At 54.8% G+C, this 18,300-nt stretch overlaps 1 protein-coding gene across 1 annotated transcript; it reads right to left on the bottom strand.

Annotated features, from left to right (window-relative positions):
- Nucleotides 1–11,984: 11,984 nt before the first annotated feature.
- LOC136372044 (nuclear receptor ROR-beta-like) lies at nt 11,985–17,729 on the bottom strand. The gene is made up of 9 exons (XM_066336511.1): nt 17,619–17,729; nt 17,388–17,529; nt 16,616–17,029; nt 16,032–16,153; nt 15,667–15,799; nt 14,525–14,632; nt 14,116–14,226; nt 13,679–13,791; nt 11,985–13,155 (listed from the first exon to the last, which is right to left on the bottom strand). The coding sequence occupies exons 2-9, from the start codon at nt 17,398–17,400 to the stop codon at nt 12,994–12,996; spliced, it is 1,176 nt and encodes a 391-aa protein (XP_066192608.1). The 5' UTR covers nt 17,401–17,529; nt 17,619–17,729; the 3' UTR covers nt 11,985–12,993.
- Between the last annotated feature and the right edge of the window lie 571 nt (nt 17,730–18,300).

Genomic DNA, 18,300 nt, shown 5'->3' with positions numbered 1-18,300 from the left:
GAGCTGATCCCACAGATGAAATACACAGAGAGGTCTTTGCTGAGTTTTAATTCCACCCCTTGTTCCTTAAGGATAAAAACACCATGTGTCCCTACCTGCAAATCCCAGAATGGAAACACAGAACACATGAACCAACCCTGCAAACCAGCACTGTGGAGTCTGACAGAAATGAAGGCAGTCTAGACTAAAATCTGCCCCTAAAAACACAGACAGCAGCTGCAGCAGCAGGGTCAAAACAGCCACACTCTTTTCAAATCTCTCAGGATTTACAGCAGCTGGTTCCCCTTTGCTGCACCTCGGTGCTGTCCTCTCCTGTGCCCCAGGTAAGGTCTGGAGGCTGCAGAGTTTTGCACTGGCACAGCTGTTTTTTTGGCTTGCTTTTGCTTTTCTTTTCATTTGAGCTGCTCAAACCCAGCCCAAGGAGACAACAGCACCAAGGACTGTACCAGCCTGTTCCTCCTCTGCAGAGATGTACAAGCTTAAATAGGTCTGCACAGAGGAGAACATATTCTTTTTCTGGACCAGACTCTAGGAAGCCCCAGAGTGTGGACAGGAGGCTGTGTCCCCTGGGAGCTGCTCAGGGATCCATCCCTGCCACAGCTGAGGCCTCAGGGCTGTCCCTCAACACCAACACTGCCCAACACCCTTTTGTATCTGAAGGTTTGGAAATGGGAGCCTTTTGCTTTGCATTTTTCAAATGTGTGAATAGAAAACAGAGGATGAAGACAGTTAAGAACACCGTTAAAACTTCACCCCAGCCTTCTGCAGCTGCTCCCTGTTGAGGTCTGTGAATTCTGGGGGGAGAACAAATGGCCCACGAACACCAGCTACACTAAAGCTCAAAGAGAGAGGAATTGTCTTCAGAAGAATGAGCCTGTGAACACGGTCCTTCTTCAGAAGAGGACTATTTAGCTACTGCACTTCAGTGTTCCTGTCCTACAGCTGCAGAGAGGTGGCTGTCCACTGGAAAATAAATCAGAAAGAAAGATTGAGGGAGACATTCCTAGCTTGACAGAACCAGATAACGGGTTTCCTGCAATGGCCAAACAATGGTTTTCCTGTGCCCTCCTCTCAAGAAGACCTGCAGTGCTGTGGAGAGGCTTTAACTCAAAGAATTAAATAAATAAGATCCCCAGACAAAGCAGCATTCTGGTGATGCACCCCCTTCCACAGATAGATCTGGTTTGGACCCATAAAGCAGCACTAAGAACAAGTCTTTCAGCAAGGATAAGCACACACGGCCACGTTTTACACTGAGTAATCACCTCCTGAGATGTGCTAACCTTCCCAATTCCTGGTAAAAGGATAGGGAGCTTCTTCCCAAGAATTTCTCCCCAATATCCAACCTAACCCTGCCTTCTGTCAGTTTGAAGCCATTCCCCCTTGTCACTACATCCTCTTATAAACAGTCCCTCTCCAATATGTAAATCAGATCTCTATTCACCTGGATATTTTCAGTTTTATTTTCAATAGGTGAAACCCAACACCCTGCACCTGGTTGCAAAGATCTTCTTCATCTATAACCCACTGCTTGTGGAGGGAGGAAAATCCCACACATGCTAAGGAAACTCCAGTGTGAACTTCCTTTTTCCACTGTGCTCATCTGTGGTCAGTGAGTAACTCCGAAGTTTACAGTCCAATGCACATGACTCAGGAGTCCCCTGGAGACAGTTGGAGCTTTTCTTCACCAGGATCTCACAGACAAAATGCCCTGTGTCAGTTCCAGGGACACTATTTCCCTCCCAAACCAAAACACAAACACAAGCAGAGCTGTTTTTCTAGGCAGACAACACAATATGGTTTCTTTGAATATGACTGACTGCAGTGTGAAACATTGCACCATCTCAGATTAGGGAAAATTTTGTGAAGGAATACCTGAGGGAATCTGAGGCACATTTTGAGTATCACATAATCCCAGAATATCCTGAGCTGGAAGGGACCCACAAGGATCATCCAGTCCAACTCCTGGTGTTAACCAGGAGACCCCAACAATCCCAGCCTGAGCATCCCTGAGAGCCTTGTCCAAACCCTCCTGGAGCTCTGGCACCTTGGGGCTGGGACCATTCCCTGGGGAGCCTGGGCAGTGCCCCAGCACCCTCGGGGGGAAGAACCTTTCCCTGAGCTCCAGCCCAGCCCTGGCACAGCTCCAGCCCTTCCTGGGCTCCTGTCCCTGTCCCAGAGCAGAGCTCAGCCCCTGCCCCTCCGCCTCCCCTCAGGAGGAGCTGCAGCCCCCGAGGAGCCTCCCCTCAGTCTCCTCTGCTCCAGCTGGACGAGCCAAGTGCCCTCAGCCTCTCCTCAGACCCTTCCCCAGCTCCGTGTCCCTCCTTTGGACACTCTCCAACAGCTTTGGATCCTTCTGACCTTGTGGTGCCCAAAGTGCCCCCGGCACTGGGGTGAGGCTGCCCCAGTCAGAGCAGGGTGGGACAATCCCTCCCTGGGCCTGGTGCCCCCAGGACACGGTGCCCCTTTGGGCTGCCAGGACTCAGCTGTGACTCAGATCCAACTTGCCACTGACCAGGACCCCCAGGTCCCTTCCCAGGGCGCTGCTCTCCAGCCTCTCATTCCCAGTCTGTCCCTGCATCCAGGGCTGCCCCACCCCAGGGCAGGATCTGACACTTGCACTTGTCACTTGTCACACGGCTGGGGGTTGCTCAGCCCATCCCCAAGGGTATGTCAGGGACACTCTGTGGTGCCTCTGCCCTCCAGGGAGTCAGCAGCTCCTCCCAGTTTAGTATCATCAGCAAACTTACTGAGTATCCCTTGCATTCCTGCTTACTTCTTAGTCTTCTGCTTTATTCTGCCCATATCAAATCGTTCTGAAAGCTTGTTATTTCTCTCTACTGTTTTCTCCACTACCACAGAAAGGTGGCAGAGAACAAGCAAAGGCCAGACCAAAAAAGGAGCAGTGACAGGCAGGTGGGAGACCTGAATTCATTCCTGCTTTGCCATAAACCCACCAAGTGACCTGGAGCATGTCCCCAAGACCAGATTCACAGGACACGGGCTGCTCTTGTGCCCTGCAGATGTCCCAGCCAATCTCAGAAGAGCCCAATATCCCAAGCTTTCCATCCAACAAATCCTGCAGTTTCTGAGTCCCTGCTTTAGGATATTTTCTATACTGCCTTTATATTTTCATTCTGATTTGATGACTCTGCTCCCAGGGAACAAATGACAGGATGAGGAAATGGCCTCAAGTTGTGCCAGGGGAGGTTCAGGTTGGACATCAGGAGGAATTTCTGCATGGAAAGGTTGGTCAAGCCTTGGTAGGGGCTGCCAAGGGAGGATTGGAGTCCCCATCCCTGAAGGTGTCTAAGGAAGCCCTGGATGTGGCACTCAGTGCTCTGGGCACTTGGGGACAAGGTGGGCATTGGCCACAGGATGGACTCGATGACCTTGGAGGTCTTTTCCAGCTTTAAGGACCCTGACTCTGTGATGCAGCGAGACCAAGAGCTTCCACACAATCCTGTACTCCAGGGTTTCATCCAGAGCACTTTGCAAAGAGCAAACAGAGGGGCAGAATCCCAGCACACAGAACTGTCACACTCCCTCAGCAACAGGGATTTAAGGATGGGAACACAAGCAGAATGACAAATCTGGGCACAAAATACATCTCCTGACAGTGGTTCAAGCTGAGCCTTTGGGGAGGAGCATCAGACTACCAGGCTTTCAGAACCCACCCTGAGCCAGCAGACCCCAGACCTTTCAGAAGAGCCTAAAAGGAATGAGACCCCTGCAGATATCTAGGAGACTCAGATTTGAAATCACCTGGCTTGGCAGGGAATCAGGGCAGCCTCTGGTGCTCCCAACACAAACAAACAAATTTTTCTTACAATCTCTCCAGCTGAATTTAAAGAGAAAGTGGTGGCTCTGCATTGGTTTCAAGACAAAAGGCTGGGTTTGAGCCTGTTCCAGATGCCCAGCTCTTACCAGGAACTTCCCAGAGAGCCCAAGGCAGCAGCAGCCACTCCAAAACAATCAGCTCAGCATTATAAACCCAGAGCTGACACAGCTTGGCTTTGGTGGTGTTTCCTCTCCCTAACGCACCACCAGCCTTCACAGGGTGGGACACTGTCCCTGCAGTGACACAACCAGCCAAAACATAACTCCAATAGCCACCCAGCACACCAGGGAGAATGGGGAAACTCTATGGCAGCAGTGGCCTGAGAAAAGGAGCAAGGAACTGTGAAGTTCCAAGAGTTATCCCCCTCCCACATCATTCCAAGATCAGCTCCAAACTCCAGGAGCCTCGTGGGGACTCCTGGCTGTACAGACACTTCTGCTGCCCCACCTGCCCCTATCCTGGAGCTGAATCGGAAGCAATTCCCCTCAGGGAACTGGAATCCCTTCCCCAGCCTGTTTACACAGCCCTATACCTGCTGCCTCAGCAGGTGAGCAGGAGCCTTAATTTGCCTATGCAAAACCCATAGCAGACAAATATTGATTTGGGTACAACCACATCCAGAAGAGAAGTGTGGCCGCTCAGGAACAGAAACTCAGACAGCTCAAGAGGACAGAAACACGCAAGCTTAGGACACAAGCCTGTGCCACTCCTTGTCACCTGCTCAGACTGGCCTCACACAGAAGAATTGGACTGCAGACAGCAGCAAAAAATATTAATTAGCCCAGAATAACACTGAAATGCAGACAAATTAATCCACCAATTGCTTAATTTCTAATCCACTGCTCTCTTCGTCACAGGTTCCACGAAGAAATTTCTTGAGAGAGTTACAAGACTCTGAGACCAGAACTTAGAAGGGGAAATGAAACTACCCCATCCAGGTGCTGTCTGTCGAGGGCAACACACACACCTCCGGTACCCGAAGCACACAGATCAGAGAGGTTCACCCTCAAAGCCCCTGGAGAATCCCTGTCACGAACCTCCCCGGCGGGAGCGGGGCCGCTGGGCTGGTGTCACCCTGTCCCCCCGCGTCCCCCCGAGCGCTGCCGGCCGTGCTCAAGCCCCGAGAGCCCCTCGGGAGCCGATGGAGGTGGCAGTCCCCGGGGCTGGGGGACAGGACACGGCCCGGCCCGGCTCCTCCCGCCCGCTGCCCCCGATAGCGGCTCCCACCGGGGCCGGCCCCGATCCCTCCGCCGCCCGGGCTGTCCCCGATTCCTCCCCACACCCGCCCTGTCCCCTCAGACCTGTCCCCGATTCCTCCCCAAGGCCAGCGTCCCGCATCGCCCCGTCCTCTGTGGCGCCCGGAGCTGCCCCGGTACCCCTCCTCTGGGTCACAGCCCGGGCTGAGGGAGGGTCACGGCCGCCCCTCGCCCCCGCTACGCCACGGGCCGCCGAGACCCCTCCCGACCCCCAGCTCCCCCCACTCCCGGCTCGCCCGTCCCTCCTCCGTGGAGCCCTACTCCTCCTCATCCCCCGGACTCCCAGCTCCCACTCCCCCGGCAGCCCCTCGACCCTCAGCTCTCCCGGCCGCCGGTTCCACCCAGCCGCATTCCCCCTCCCCGACCCCCGTCTCCTCCATCTCTCCGCCCATTTAGCCCCCGGCCCGCCCGGTGCCCCCGGTCCGATCCCCCCGCGCCCACCTCAGCGAGCGCCCGCTCCCGCTCCCCCCGGGCCGCCGCGGGGTGCGCTGGGAAACAGAGTCCAGCCAATAGCCACCGTCGCGGGGCGCCCCGTGCCACGGACTACAACTCCCGGCGTGCCTCACGGCGCATAACCGCCACTGTCATGTGAGGGGCAGGGCCGAGGGGAGGGGCGGTGGCGCGGGACGGCGGCCGGAAGAGCCAAAATTGTCCAAAGTACCGGGACCGACCTGCCCAGGGCTCTGCCGGGGGAGATGCTCCAGGGGCTGGGACAGCCTGGGAGGGCTGGGGGTGTTCACTGGAGGAGAGAAGGCTCCAGGGAGAGCTCCGAGCCCCTGGCAGGGCCTAAAGGGGCTCCAGGAGAGCTGGAGAGGGACTGGGACAAGGGATGGAGGGACAGGACACGGGGAATGGCTTCACTGCCAGAGGGCAGGGCTGGATGGGATATTGGGAAGGAATTGTTGGCTGTGAGGGTGGGGAGGCCCTGGCACAGGGTGCCCAGAGCAGCTGTGGCTGCCCCTGGATCCCTGGCAGTGCCCAAGGCCAGGCTGGACAGGGCTTGGAGCAGCCTGGGACAGTGGAAGGTGTCCCTGCCCGTGGTAAGGAGTGGAATGAGATGGGATTTAAGGTCCTTTCCAACGCAAACCATTCTGGGATTCTGGTACAGCTCAATCTTGAGAGCACAGAACAAATTAAAGTTTTTCCAATTAAAGACTTCGAAGGATCCAATTTCAATCTCACTCTTTGCTAACATTTAAAATCACTATTTCCAACATTATTAGGTTTGGTTGTTTTTTGGGTTTCTTTTTACTTTGTAAAACGGACTTTTTCTTCCTGTAAATTTTGTGTAATATAGATCTGTGTAACCACAGAACACACCTCAGTAAAAAGGTTGTCATCCATATGTTACATTACTTTTTATTTAATGTTGTGAAAAATTCTTACAAAAGTTTTCATCCTTAAATAAGTATTTCTTCCTCCCCTGCCCTCTCTTCCTAAACTGACTGCTCTGAAAGGGGAAATTTTATTTAGTTTATTTATTTTCTGGTCTGGTCTCTTCCAGCCTGAACACTTTCGTTTGGTTCTAGAGCTCCCTAAGTCCTTCTTTTCACCACATCAGACTCCTTAATGTCGTTAGGGATCCCTCTCCAAGATCTCAGCTCTGCAAATCCTGTTCATTCAGATGTATAAAACTCGACTTTAAACGACAGTTCCAAGCGCTGGGGCCGTGCTCCAGGGAGCTTTGTGTCACTCCCAGCTCCGGGGAGTGTGTCCGGCTCATCCCTTTGAGCGGAGCAAACACTGAGCCCTCTTTCTGAAAACTTACCCTAAAATTTCCCCAGACTCCGCCACCCTTCCCTGAATTCCAGCTCCTCGCTGGCTGCGTTCAGGCGCTGTTCTGGCTGCGCTGCCCCGTTCTGCCGGGGATTGTCCCCAAAGCGGGAGATTGTCCCCAAAGCGGGAGATTGTCCCCAAAGCCGGGGATTGTCCCCAAAGCCGGGGATTTTCCAGCTGGGCGGGTGTTCCTGGGAAGGAAGGCTCAGGTCTCCTGTTCCCATCCGTCCGGATCACCGACACTCGGGGAATATTTTGGGTGTGAACCAGCAGAGGTCACTCGGCCCCAGTAAATCCAGTGTGGCTGGACCAGTAAGAGCGGGAGCGTTACTGGGGGACGCGGGGAGGCGACACCGCCCGCCACCCCAAACTCCTGTCCCCTGTCCCATGGGATCCCTCCAGAGCCCGTCCTGACCCCGGACCTCAGGTCTGAAACCTCCTTGGCAATTCCCAGCTTCTCCCTTGGAGCCATTTTTCCCGAACATTTTTTTGTTTTAAGAGCAGTTCTTCACTAAGAATTTTTAAATGGATTTGCCATGCTTTAATCTATTATTTTGTTTTTCCCGACATATACCGAAGAAACGGGGAGGGGAAAAAAAGTCACATTTTTTTTAAAATGAAAGCCAAAGTGTCAGTGTGCAGCAATCCAGGGGCGGCAGCCTCGGCTCTGGTGCCCCCACAAGGGACACAGCGGTTCCCTGGACACTCCGGCTCCACTCCCTCCACCCCAAAAGTGGGTGATGGCCTTTCCCAGCATCTCCAAAAGCTTGTTTTTCACAAGCCTGAAACACCCTGTTTCAGGCTGTTCCCAGCTCTTGGGAGCAGCCAGGATTTATCCTGCAATATCTGAACTCCAAATGGGTGGGAAAGTGGAGTCGTGTTGTCCCCTTGGAATGGCCGAAGGCAGCAAAGGGAGCTGGCATTGACTGACTCTGCTGTTCCAAGGATCCCTTTTCATTATTTCCCTCTGCTCCACAGCTCCTGGACAGCCCAGCTGTGCTGCTGAGGGACACAGCTCTGGGGCTGCACTGGCCGCAGCAGGGAATGGACACCCGGGAGAGATTCACAGGGGAAGCAGAAGGAAACGAGGATGAGATTTGCAGGTTTCACACCCAGTTATTCCTTTGACCTGTCTGCACCCAAAACAGAGGTTCAAAGAATCCTGGAATAACCTGATGTAGCAGGGATCCACATGTATCATCAGTGCAGCCCCTGTCCCTGCCCAGACACCCAACAATCCCACCCTGAGCATCCCTGAGAGCCTTGTCCAAACCCTCCTGGAGCTCTGGCACCTTGGGGCTGGGACCATTCCCTGGGGAGCCTGGGCAGTGCCCCAGCACCCTCGGGGGGAAGAACCTTTCCCTGAGCTCCAGCCCAGCCCTGGCACAGCTCCAGCCCTTCCTGGGCTCCTGTCCCTGTCCCAGAGCAGAGGTTGCTGCCTGGCATCCAAGTCCTCAAATCATTGTTAAATCGAGGACATTCATGAATATCCAGGTATAATGCCCTGGTATATCTGGGGTGTTCTTTCCTTCCTAGGGCTGGGAATTGTTTGAAAATGACTCCCAAATGCTCCTTGGCCGTCCCTGATTCCTTCCCAGAGATGCACCATCCCTCCAGACTTGTCTCCAATCTCCTGCCCCAAAATGTGTCCCCGGTACTGCCAGGCGCAGTCCTTGTCCCTCAGCTCAAGGGGTGCTTAAACAGAATTCCCAGGTGAAGAACCTTCCCAGGCCCCTGCTCTTCCTTGCCCAGGCTGGAGGATGCAGAGGGGCTGGGAAGTGCTTCCAAGGGCTCCAAACGAAGCACACACTCACAGGGCACTGATCCAGCCTCCTCCTGGCTCACGTTGTTGCACTCTTGGCATTAAGTGAAGCAAGAACACCTCCCAGTGCCTGAAATCTACCCCTATGTCCAAATCCTGCACAGGATAGATGGGATCTTGGGAGGTGATTGCTCCCTGTGAGGGTGGGGAGGCCCTGGCACAGGGTGCCCAGAGCAGCTGTGGCTGCCCCTGGATCCCTGGCAGTGCCCAAGGCCAGGCTGGACAGGGCTTGGGGCAGCCTGGGACAGTGGAAGGTGTCCCTGCCTGTGGTAAGGGGTGGAATGAGATGGAATTTAAGGTCCTTTCCAGCCCAACCCATTCTGGGATTCTGGTACAGCTCAATCTCGAGAGCACAGAACAAATTAAAGTTTTTCCAATTAAAGACTTTGAAGGATTCAGTTTCAATCTCACTCTTTGCTAACATTTAAAATCACTATTTCCAACATTATTAGGTTTGGGGGGGTTTTGCTAGTCTGTGAAACGTGCCCAGAGCAGCTGTGGCTGCCCCTGGATCCCTGGAAGTGCCCAAGGCCAGGCTGGATGAGGCTTGGAGTAATCTGGGATAGTGGAAGGTGTCCCTGCCCATGGCAGGGGATGAAACTGGATGGATTTTAAGGTCCCTTCCAACCCAAACCATCCTGATATTTTGCTCCAGGTTGGTCCTGAGCCCATGGAAGAAATTAAGGTTTTTCCATCCTTTTGAGGGATTCGCTTCCACTCTCACTCTTTGCTAACATTTAAAATCACTATTTCCAACATTATTTTTTTTAACCTTGTGAAACAGACTTTATTTTTCTTCCTGTAAATTTAGTGCAATATACATCTATGTACCTATAGAACACACCTCAGTAAAAAGGTTGTCATCCATACATTATATTACTTTTTATTTAATGTTATGAAAAATTCCAACAACAGTTTTTGTCCTTAAATAAACATTTCTCCCTCCCCTGCCCTCCCTTCCTAAGATGACTGGTCTGAAAGAGGAAATTTTATTTAGTTATTTTCTTTTCTTTAAAAAAATAGAAATTACAATCTTACAAGACAGAACATTCAATGAGAACAGAAGCATTTTCCTAAATCTAAAAAGTAAAACATTTCCATAAAACCTGTTGGTATCTACAGGTAGGTGTTTGTGGAGGGGTGGTAAATGGAAATAAAAGGGTTTCCATTTCTTCCTTTCATTCATAAAGATAAAAAATAACATGAAACCGACTGGAACTTTATATATTTTTCTCTTTTGCACCAACATTCACAAGAATATATATTATATATATTTTTGATCCATCTTTATACACAGTGTGAGGGTTCTGTGGGTGAAAATGGACACTCAGCTAAACTGCCAGAGCAGACAAACAAACACTAAATTAATCTTGGTCTGGAAAAGAGCCATCGCTGGCGGCCGAGCCTGCCCAGAGCTGTTGGAAAGGAACAGCCCATGCTGGGATGGGAGCACGAGCACGGAGCACTGGAGCCAGTGGGGGCTCGGGGCTCCAGGGGACCCTCCCCTCTGGCCACAGGGGAGAGCAGAAATCTCCCTTTTTTTGGGCATTTCTGCCCAGGCTTTGTCGTTCTCCCTTTACCCTGTGAGCTTGGAGCTCTGGGTGGCCCAGTGGGGGTGAGGGGCCTTGGCACAGCCCTGGAGAGCCCAAAGCTCCATCCCTTGCCATCCCTTTCCATGCGTGGCGCCCGTCCCAGGCCAGGAATCACTGAATCGACACCGAATCACTTTATCCCCTCCCAAAAAAATCATCGAATCAAGTCGGTTCCTTTAAAGAGAATTGAAAAGTGCAGGTTTCCCGCGGTTTGGCAGGTCGAGTTACACGTGTTTAATACTTCCAGTCTTCCCTAGGTTCCCACGGGGGGCTCTTATTGCTCAGAATGATCCCGAATCTCTCCCCACGGGATGGATGCTGTGCCGTGAGCCAGAGAAGCGCGGCCGGCGGCGGGGCCCCGCCTGTTCCCGAGTTAAGGTGCTTTCCTGGGTTCTTTGCCGGATGAAATGAAGTCGGTGGCGTTGGCCATTGGTGTGTGTTGGCTGACAAATACTGAGGGCAAGAAGAAGGGTGTGTGCTTTTTTTTTTTTTATTTTTTCTCTGGTTTTCCCCAAACGTTTCCAAACACCCACGGGCTGTTCCCTCCGAGCGCGGCCGCGCGGCCGCCCCGGCGAAGAAGCACAGTCGTGTTCTGGGGGTGCTTTTCCTGGGAAGTGAACGGTGCTGTCGGGAAATGATGCTTCCAAAAAAAAAAAAAAAAGGCACAACCCTCTGGACGTAAAAGGCAGTACTGACTTCTCGCTTCTGTCCAAGCTTTGGAGAGGGCAGGAGAGGAGCCGGGCACATCCCCACTCTGTGGACGCTGCGCTGGACAGCGACGCATTGGCACTGGGGCTGTGGGAGGGCCAGCAGCCTTTTCCCAGAGACCTGGCTCCAGAGGAGAGGGAGCCAAGGCTGGCAGGCTCCAATCTACTCCCAGAAGCAGTTTGGATGTGCTCAGCAAACCCAGGGAGCTCAGGGCTGCACACAGCAGGCGGCAGCTGCCGGGGAGGAACGCGGTCCCACATTTCCCTCTGCCTTGGAGCGGAGCAGAAATCCCATCAGCTTCCTGGGGAGGCTTCCCTCGTCAAGGCTGGTCCATGGTCTTCCCTAGAGGTCTTTTAATAAAAGCAGGAATATCCCTCATGTCACTAAGAAAGCTGCTTGTTTAGTTTAAAGGGTGCAGTTATGGATCCAAAGGTTTTGGCTCTCGCTTGGGGATGATCCGAGCTGCCAGAGGATAGGATTGGGTGCACGAGGAATCAGCATGAAGCAGGAAAGGGCTTGGGATTTTAGCCCTTTGTCAGCAGAAACTGGGGCTGCCTCGGAGCAGATTTTTCCCTTGTAGTTTTTTGGCATTTGCTGCAGCGGGAGCAGGAACAGGGACGGAAAAATCCATCTGCAGAGCCACAGTCTCTCAAGCATCCTCTGCTGCTGTGGCCTAGAACAGCATCACCCCACAAATCCTTCCCTTCATCCCATTTTGAGCCTCCCAAAAGGAGCAGCAGGTCCCAAACCCCACGTTCCTTCCAACCACCCTTATTCCTTGAAGGGAAGGAATAAGGACCTTTCACTTCCCCTTGGCTCCAATAGGCAGCTTCTCCCCCTAAAAAGCTCCTAAATCCTGCTAACTCAAGAACGACCCCCAAAATAACAGTTCTAGGCAGCTCACCGAGGGAAAAGCCTGGGCCCAACCCAACCTGCAGAAGCAGCCAGCTGTGTCTGGGCTCCTGTGTGTGGTGTGGGAAGGGGGAGCCAGCTGTGGGCTGGGTGGAGGAAGAGTCACAAACCCTCCTCTGGATGCTGAACCATGGCGCAGTTTTAATGGGATTGTTAAGAGAACTACACACAACAGCAGCACCCAGAGAGCCACTGCTGCTGCGGCCACCACGGGGACAGGGACAGTCCTGGAGCCCCTCCAATGGTCACAGGTGCCTCTAGGGTGGGATGGCCAGGATTTGGGCTCTGGCTAAAGCCCCACAGGCCTGGAAAAACTTCTGAGATGCACAAAGGTGGCACGAGGCAGGTGAACCTGCTGAATTTGCTCTGTAAAGTCAAGTGGTTGCCCAGCTGCACGAGGAGCTGGCTGGGAATTTGGGAAAATGCTGTGATGGAGGGCATGGAGACCCTGCAAAACATTCCCCCTGCTGCACTGGACATCTTTTCCCTCAAACCAGCCTCCTCCACAGGAAAATCCTGTGCTGAATCCCCCACCAGCCACAGCCAAACCTCCCAGGGGCCCGCTGCACCCATGGGAGATGAAATAAAGCAAAGGCTCTGTCTTTTCCCTCTCCTCAGCTCCAGCCCCAACCCGACCCAGCCGAGTCAGCATTGCCCCTTCTTTATCCCATGCCTGGTGTCTGGGTTAAAAAAACCACAATAAAATAAAAATAATAATTAAAAAATAAAGAAATAAAAATCGGAGGTGGAGAGTGCAGCCGGGACAGCGGGAAGGGCACTCCCTCCTCCCGTGTCACCGGGAGCAGCCGGTCCCTCACCACTGCCGGGAGCATCTCCTCTCCCAAGCAGAGATTTCACATTCATTTCACTGGTATGGCAAAGTCCATTTGCTTTTTTCCTTCAAGGTGCTTTACATTCAAGAGCTATTGCAATCCACAGCGAGGAGATGGGGCCAGGGAGGCACCGCAGCCCCCCCGGGGTTCTCTTGAGTTTGATTATTTGATTTAAATAACTTGCCCCAAAGCTCTGAAGTGCAGTTCGTCTCCAGGTTTTGGGGAACTCAAAGGGGGCCGCTGGCTCCTGGCCTTAGCTCTCCCGGGGGTCGCTGTACTGAAGCTCCGAGTTGAAAACCTCCTTATAGAGGGGGGGGAAGTTCATGGCAGTCTCCGGGTGCAGGAGACGGAAAAATTCCAGCTTGTCCAAGTGCAGGTTGCAAATGGTCTTCATCAAGGGCAGCTTGGAAACCATCTGCAGGGAGAGAAGGAACTGGTGACCACTAGGATACTGAGTGTAATGGTCCTGATGCCACTGTTCCGTCTCCTCTGGGGACAAGCAGGGGGGCTTGGGGACCATGGGTTCCCCGTTGGTGTCCCTTGCACTGCTGTTCCCCGTTCCCTGGGCCCAGCGGGTGGCTTTGGGGATCACTGGCTTTGCCTGGCACTGGGGCACCAGCAGACTCCCTGCTGTAGGACAGCCCAGCAGCAACCCCAAACCCACATCTTTCCACAGGGGCGGCTCCTCCCCACCTCAGCTCTGTACAGGTCAAAACATTCCCAAAATTGCTCCCTTTGCCTAAAAAATCCACTTCCTGACACACTGCCAGGTTCAGCAGCACGGTGCTGCCTCTGCCTGCACCACGACAGAGATTCACAGCCCTTGGAAGGAGAAATTCTCCTCCTTTGACAGGTTTGAGGTCTCGCTCTCCAAAATGCCTGTGGTCCATCAGCTCAGACACTCCCTGCACCCCTGGATGGGTTTCCTGTGCCACTACCTTTGAGAGCTTGTCCTCGGCGGAGTGTTTCTTCTGGATCTCGTGCTGCAGGGCCACGTAGATCTTGTCCTGGAGCTTTTGCACCTTCTTGGACTCAGTCAGCCACGGGCGGTCTGTGGGAGAGGAAGGACAGAGTCACCACAGGGTCTGTCCCAGGCACAGGGCTGTGGCCTCTGGCTCTTTTAACCCTTCCTGCTCTCCAGGATGGTTTTGGGGCCACTCAGCTCCTCTCTATGCTCTCCACCCCACCATGGGTGAGACAGTTCCTCTTCCCACCAAGATTTCACAGATGCATTGTGTGCATCGTTAGATGCATGTTTTCCCCAACTTCCTTTCCCAGGAATAACTGAAATCATCCACCAAGGAAGCAGTGCTGAGGTTTATGGGGTCCCCACAGGACACCCCGGATATGGGGCCCTCCTCACAGCCCCCAGTACCTGGGGAGAGCAGGACAGCAGCAGTGAAGAGGGCGAGCTCCTCATCCGACAGCTGCAGGCGGCACAGGGTCCTCCCCAGCTCGAAGATGGCACCGATGAGGTCGTCACAGCCTGAGCAGGGGACAGCAGGGACATGTCACTGTCACTGCTCTGCATGCCCATCAGTAGAACCCAGTGGCACCCAGAGCTTGGGAAGGTTTTGGGAGACGAGATGGGTGGAGGGGGGTCCTGGACACTCACCTGGCTGCAAATTCCAGCCTTGTCTGGGCTCCAGAGGGAGAGGAGAGGGACAGATACAGGGACAGAGAAAACAGAGACTAGGGAGAGGGAGAAAAGGAGAAGGAGGAGAAGGAGGAGAAGGAGGAGGAGAAGGAGAGCTTCAAGGGAGGGGCAGCTTGGCAGCTCTTACCGAGAGATTTGAACATCTGCATCCCACCGAACTTGCCCTCGAAGAGGACGGTGTTGTTCAAGGGGTTGAACGCGCGGATCATGCGGATCAGGAGCACCTCGAGGCAACCTGATGTAGGCAGAGAGAGCGCAGACGAGGGCAGGGCAGGGCAGGGTGGGGAAGGTCAGGGGGTTTCCATCACCCCAGGACCAAATGTAAGAAAGAGGAGAGCCCCCAGTGCACGTTTGAGGTCCAGATTGTTCATTCCCAAGAGCAGAATGGGTATTTCAACAAATCCAGTTTGGGTTTTTGGGATTGATTGGGTTTTTTAGGTGTCCAATTGTGACCACAATATTTCACCAAAGGGAAATATCCAGTCATTCACCGCCAGGCACAGAGAGACCGAGGTCGTGGTGGAGCACCGAGAGAAAGGAAAGGGTGAAAACAAAATAAATAAAAAGAAAATGGAAGGAAGAAATGAAAGAACGAGTTAAACTCCAGCGCGTCAGGCATGGCCAGCTCTGGCTTTGGGGTACAGCACCCCGCTGAGACACTGGCATGTGTCCCTAGTGCTGGGTGCTAATCTCAGCTCCCCAGCTCTGACAGATTGGAAACCATGAAGTTTTTCCAGTGTTTGGGGGATTTTGCACATTCAGCTCCCTGGGCTGGGCAGGGCATCGCCAGCTTGGGCAGATGGAAGGGTGGGGGACATGGGTGTGCGCTGCCATCCTCCTCCTCTTCCCAGTCTCTTGCTGGGAGAAGAGGCCAATCCTTTTCTCTCAATCCTCCCTGCTCCTGTTTGAGTTTGGCACCCCTTCTCCCAGAGGAAAACCTTCTGTTCTCATTTCCATCCCAGTTTCTGGGTGACATTTGGACGAGGGCGGCCGTGGAGAAAAGCCTCTGCCCAAGGCAGCCACTCCCCACGTGCCCCCCTTCACCATCGCCCTGAAATGTGACCTTCAGCTCCTTCCAGCACTGGGAGAACTGGGACAGCGAGGGAGGGGGACCCCCAAAAGGAAAGCACCAGCCAAGAGAAAAGATGGGATTAGCTTGTGGCCCTATGGCTGCCGCTTGGGAGGGGTGTTGGAGATGGGAGGGGACAGTGGGGACACAAAGGGGGGTGGCAGGGACACAAGGGGGGCGGTGGGGGTCCCCCCTCTTACCGGCTTTCAGGAGGATGATCTGGTCATTCTGGCAGAGCTCCATGAAGCCGTCGATGCGCTTGGCGAACTCCACCACATACTGGATGGCGTTGGAGATCTGCAGCGAGCACTGCTGCCACATGGCCTCACAGCTCTGTGGCACAGTGGGGACACTCTCAGGGTGTGCTGACACCCCGGCACCCCGGCTCTATGACCCCCAGGGCAGCGATGAGACCCCGGTGCTGTGCCACCCATGGGGCATGGTGGCATTAGGACACCTGGGATGTGAGCTGCCACCCCTGACAGACCCTCCTCACCTTCATCTCCACCTCAGCATAGCCCCAGGGGACACTGGCTGTGGCGGGGGCTGTGACAGTGGCACTCACCTTGCTCTGCAGGGCACGGACCTCCTCGGGGGAGTAGAGGCTCCAGGCCAGGCGCTTGAGCTCCTCCGTTGTGTACTGACACGTCTCCAGGTGCGACTTCACCACGTTCTGGGCCACTCGGTCTGCAAGGTGGGGACAGTGGGCGGTGAGACCTGGGGACCCCAACCCCTGGGGACACCAACCCTGCCCTTTCCTCTGGGGCTGCTTGTGCTGAGGGCTGATGGGGCTCTCACATGGTGTCACGAGGCTGTGAGGACAGATGGGGCAGACGGGGCTGAGCCTAAAGCAAGCAAGGGATGTGCCACATGACCTTGGGTGTGCTGAGCTCTATCAGGGAGCCTTGGTGATGCTCCAAGAGCTGAGGCTGGGCTCACTATCTTAGAATCCCAGAATGGTTTGGGCTGAAAGCCTAAATCCCATGCATTTCTCATCTTAAATCTCATTCCAACCACCACCTTCCCCCAGACCAGGTGTGACTCCTCAAAGCTGGCTATGTTCTGCTAGGTGCTGGGGTGGCCCAAGCACCATCCTTGGGGCCACACACACCCCACACACGCCCCACACATGCCCACACTGGTGCTCACCAATCTCCAGGACAGAGATGTCAGGGGGCAGCTGGGCACCCTCCAGCGCCCCGTGTGCCAACAGCGCCGGCTCCAGCATCAGCTCATAGATGGACTCCTGCTTGATGAGCGTGGCGTCAGCCACGTCCAGGCTGGACTGGTCGGGCGAGGGCTGCGCCGAGGCCAGCAGGTCCAGGTTGTAGTAGGTGCTGCTGCCATCGGGGGTCAGGGGGAAGTCGAAGAGGAGCCCGTCCGACAGCGTGGAGATGTCGTCCAGGTCCGAGAGGCCGCTGCTGACGCTCGTGGTGTAGACACGGCTCAGGGGCTCGGGCTCATCCTTGGTGCCACCGCTCTGCTCCTGGCTCTGCTGGTGCTTCTGCACCTCGGCATAGAGGCTGTCCCGCTGCTTCTTGGACATGCGGCCAAACTTCACCGCTGCCCCAGGGGGAGACAGCGGCCGTGTCAGGGCAGCTTCACCCCCCAGGGCAAAGCCACGACCACCCACTGCCCTGGGAAACGTCCTGGCTCCCAGGGTATGCCTGGTTTGGGGGTCTCCGAGTCCCAAGCGGGGCTGAGACCCCACTGGATGCACCCCTCCCTGTCCCAGACCAACCCCGGGTCAAACTAAACAGAACAAGTTTAGATTTTCCCACGGAAAACACAAAAGCATTTCTTGCTTCCCAACCCCTCCTTGCACTGCTCTGGCCCTGTGAGGAAGCAGCCTCATCCTGAGTGTCTGACTCGCTCCGAGGAGGAGCAGGTGTCCCCGGGGCGGCTGCGGGGCAGGACTCACCATCGCGGGACATGCCCAGCGCCAGGCATTTCTGCAGGCGGCAGTGCTGGCAGCGGTTGCGGTTGGTGCGGTCGATCAGGCAGTTCCTCTGCCGGGAGCAGGAGTAGCTGGCGTTGTTCTGCTGGCTCCTCCGAAAGAAACCCTGCCCGGGATGGGACGGGAGGGGTTGGGAAAGTGCCCGTCTGGAAGCCAAGCCCACAGGGCTGCCCCCCTGCCCTTCCCCGGGCTCACCTTGCAGCCTTCACAGGTGATGACACCGTAGTGGATCCCTGAGGATTTGTCTCCGCAGATCTTGCACGGGATCACCTCGATTTGGGCTGCGGGGGATGGGGAAAGGGGGAAAACCACAGGGGTTAATAATGGTCACTGCAGAACGGGAGGAGGAAGACGGCCCCTCGTCCATGACAGCTGCAGGCTGGCTCAGCACCTGGGGAAACTGAGGCACGAGAGCTGGACCCACCAGTAGCTCAGCCCTTCCCACACACCTCACAAGGATTCTTGCACCTCAGAGAGGTCCCTAAAAGGTTCATTCAGGGCGTGGGGTACCCCCATTCCTCAGCAGCAAGAGACAGGGTAGGAAAGCCCTTGGATTCAGGAGAGCATGGAATGTTTCTGCCCCAGGTCACCCAGGACCCTGTTTTGGAATCACTTCCCTTATTTTTTCACTGATGTGTGCACCAGGACAGGGACAGCCTTGGCACTGGGACCATCCCCATCCCTGCAGCTGCAGATGCTCTGCTGCTGGAGGTCTGACCCAAGCAGAGGGTCTGCCCCCCCCCCCAGCAGCTTCTTTGAAACCCAGGACTGATATAGCCATCCCCGGCTCAAGGTCCCGGCCCCCTTCCCCCCACAAATCCGCTTCCCTCCCCGCTTCTGCTTCGCTGGCACTGAGCTGCTAATAGGCTTCGTCCTC

This window comes from Sylvia atricapilla, chromosome 26 (assembly GCF_009819655.1).
Source record: "Sylvia atricapilla isolate bSylAtr1 chromosome 26, bSylAtr1.pri, whole genome shotgun sequence".
Taxonomy (NCBI): Eukaryota; Metazoa; Chordata; class Aves; order Passeriformes; family Sylviidae; genus Sylvia; species Sylvia atricapilla.
The sequence above is the reverse complement of the archived record's forward strand: the minus strand, read 5'-3'. Positions and strand labels throughout refer to the sequence as shown.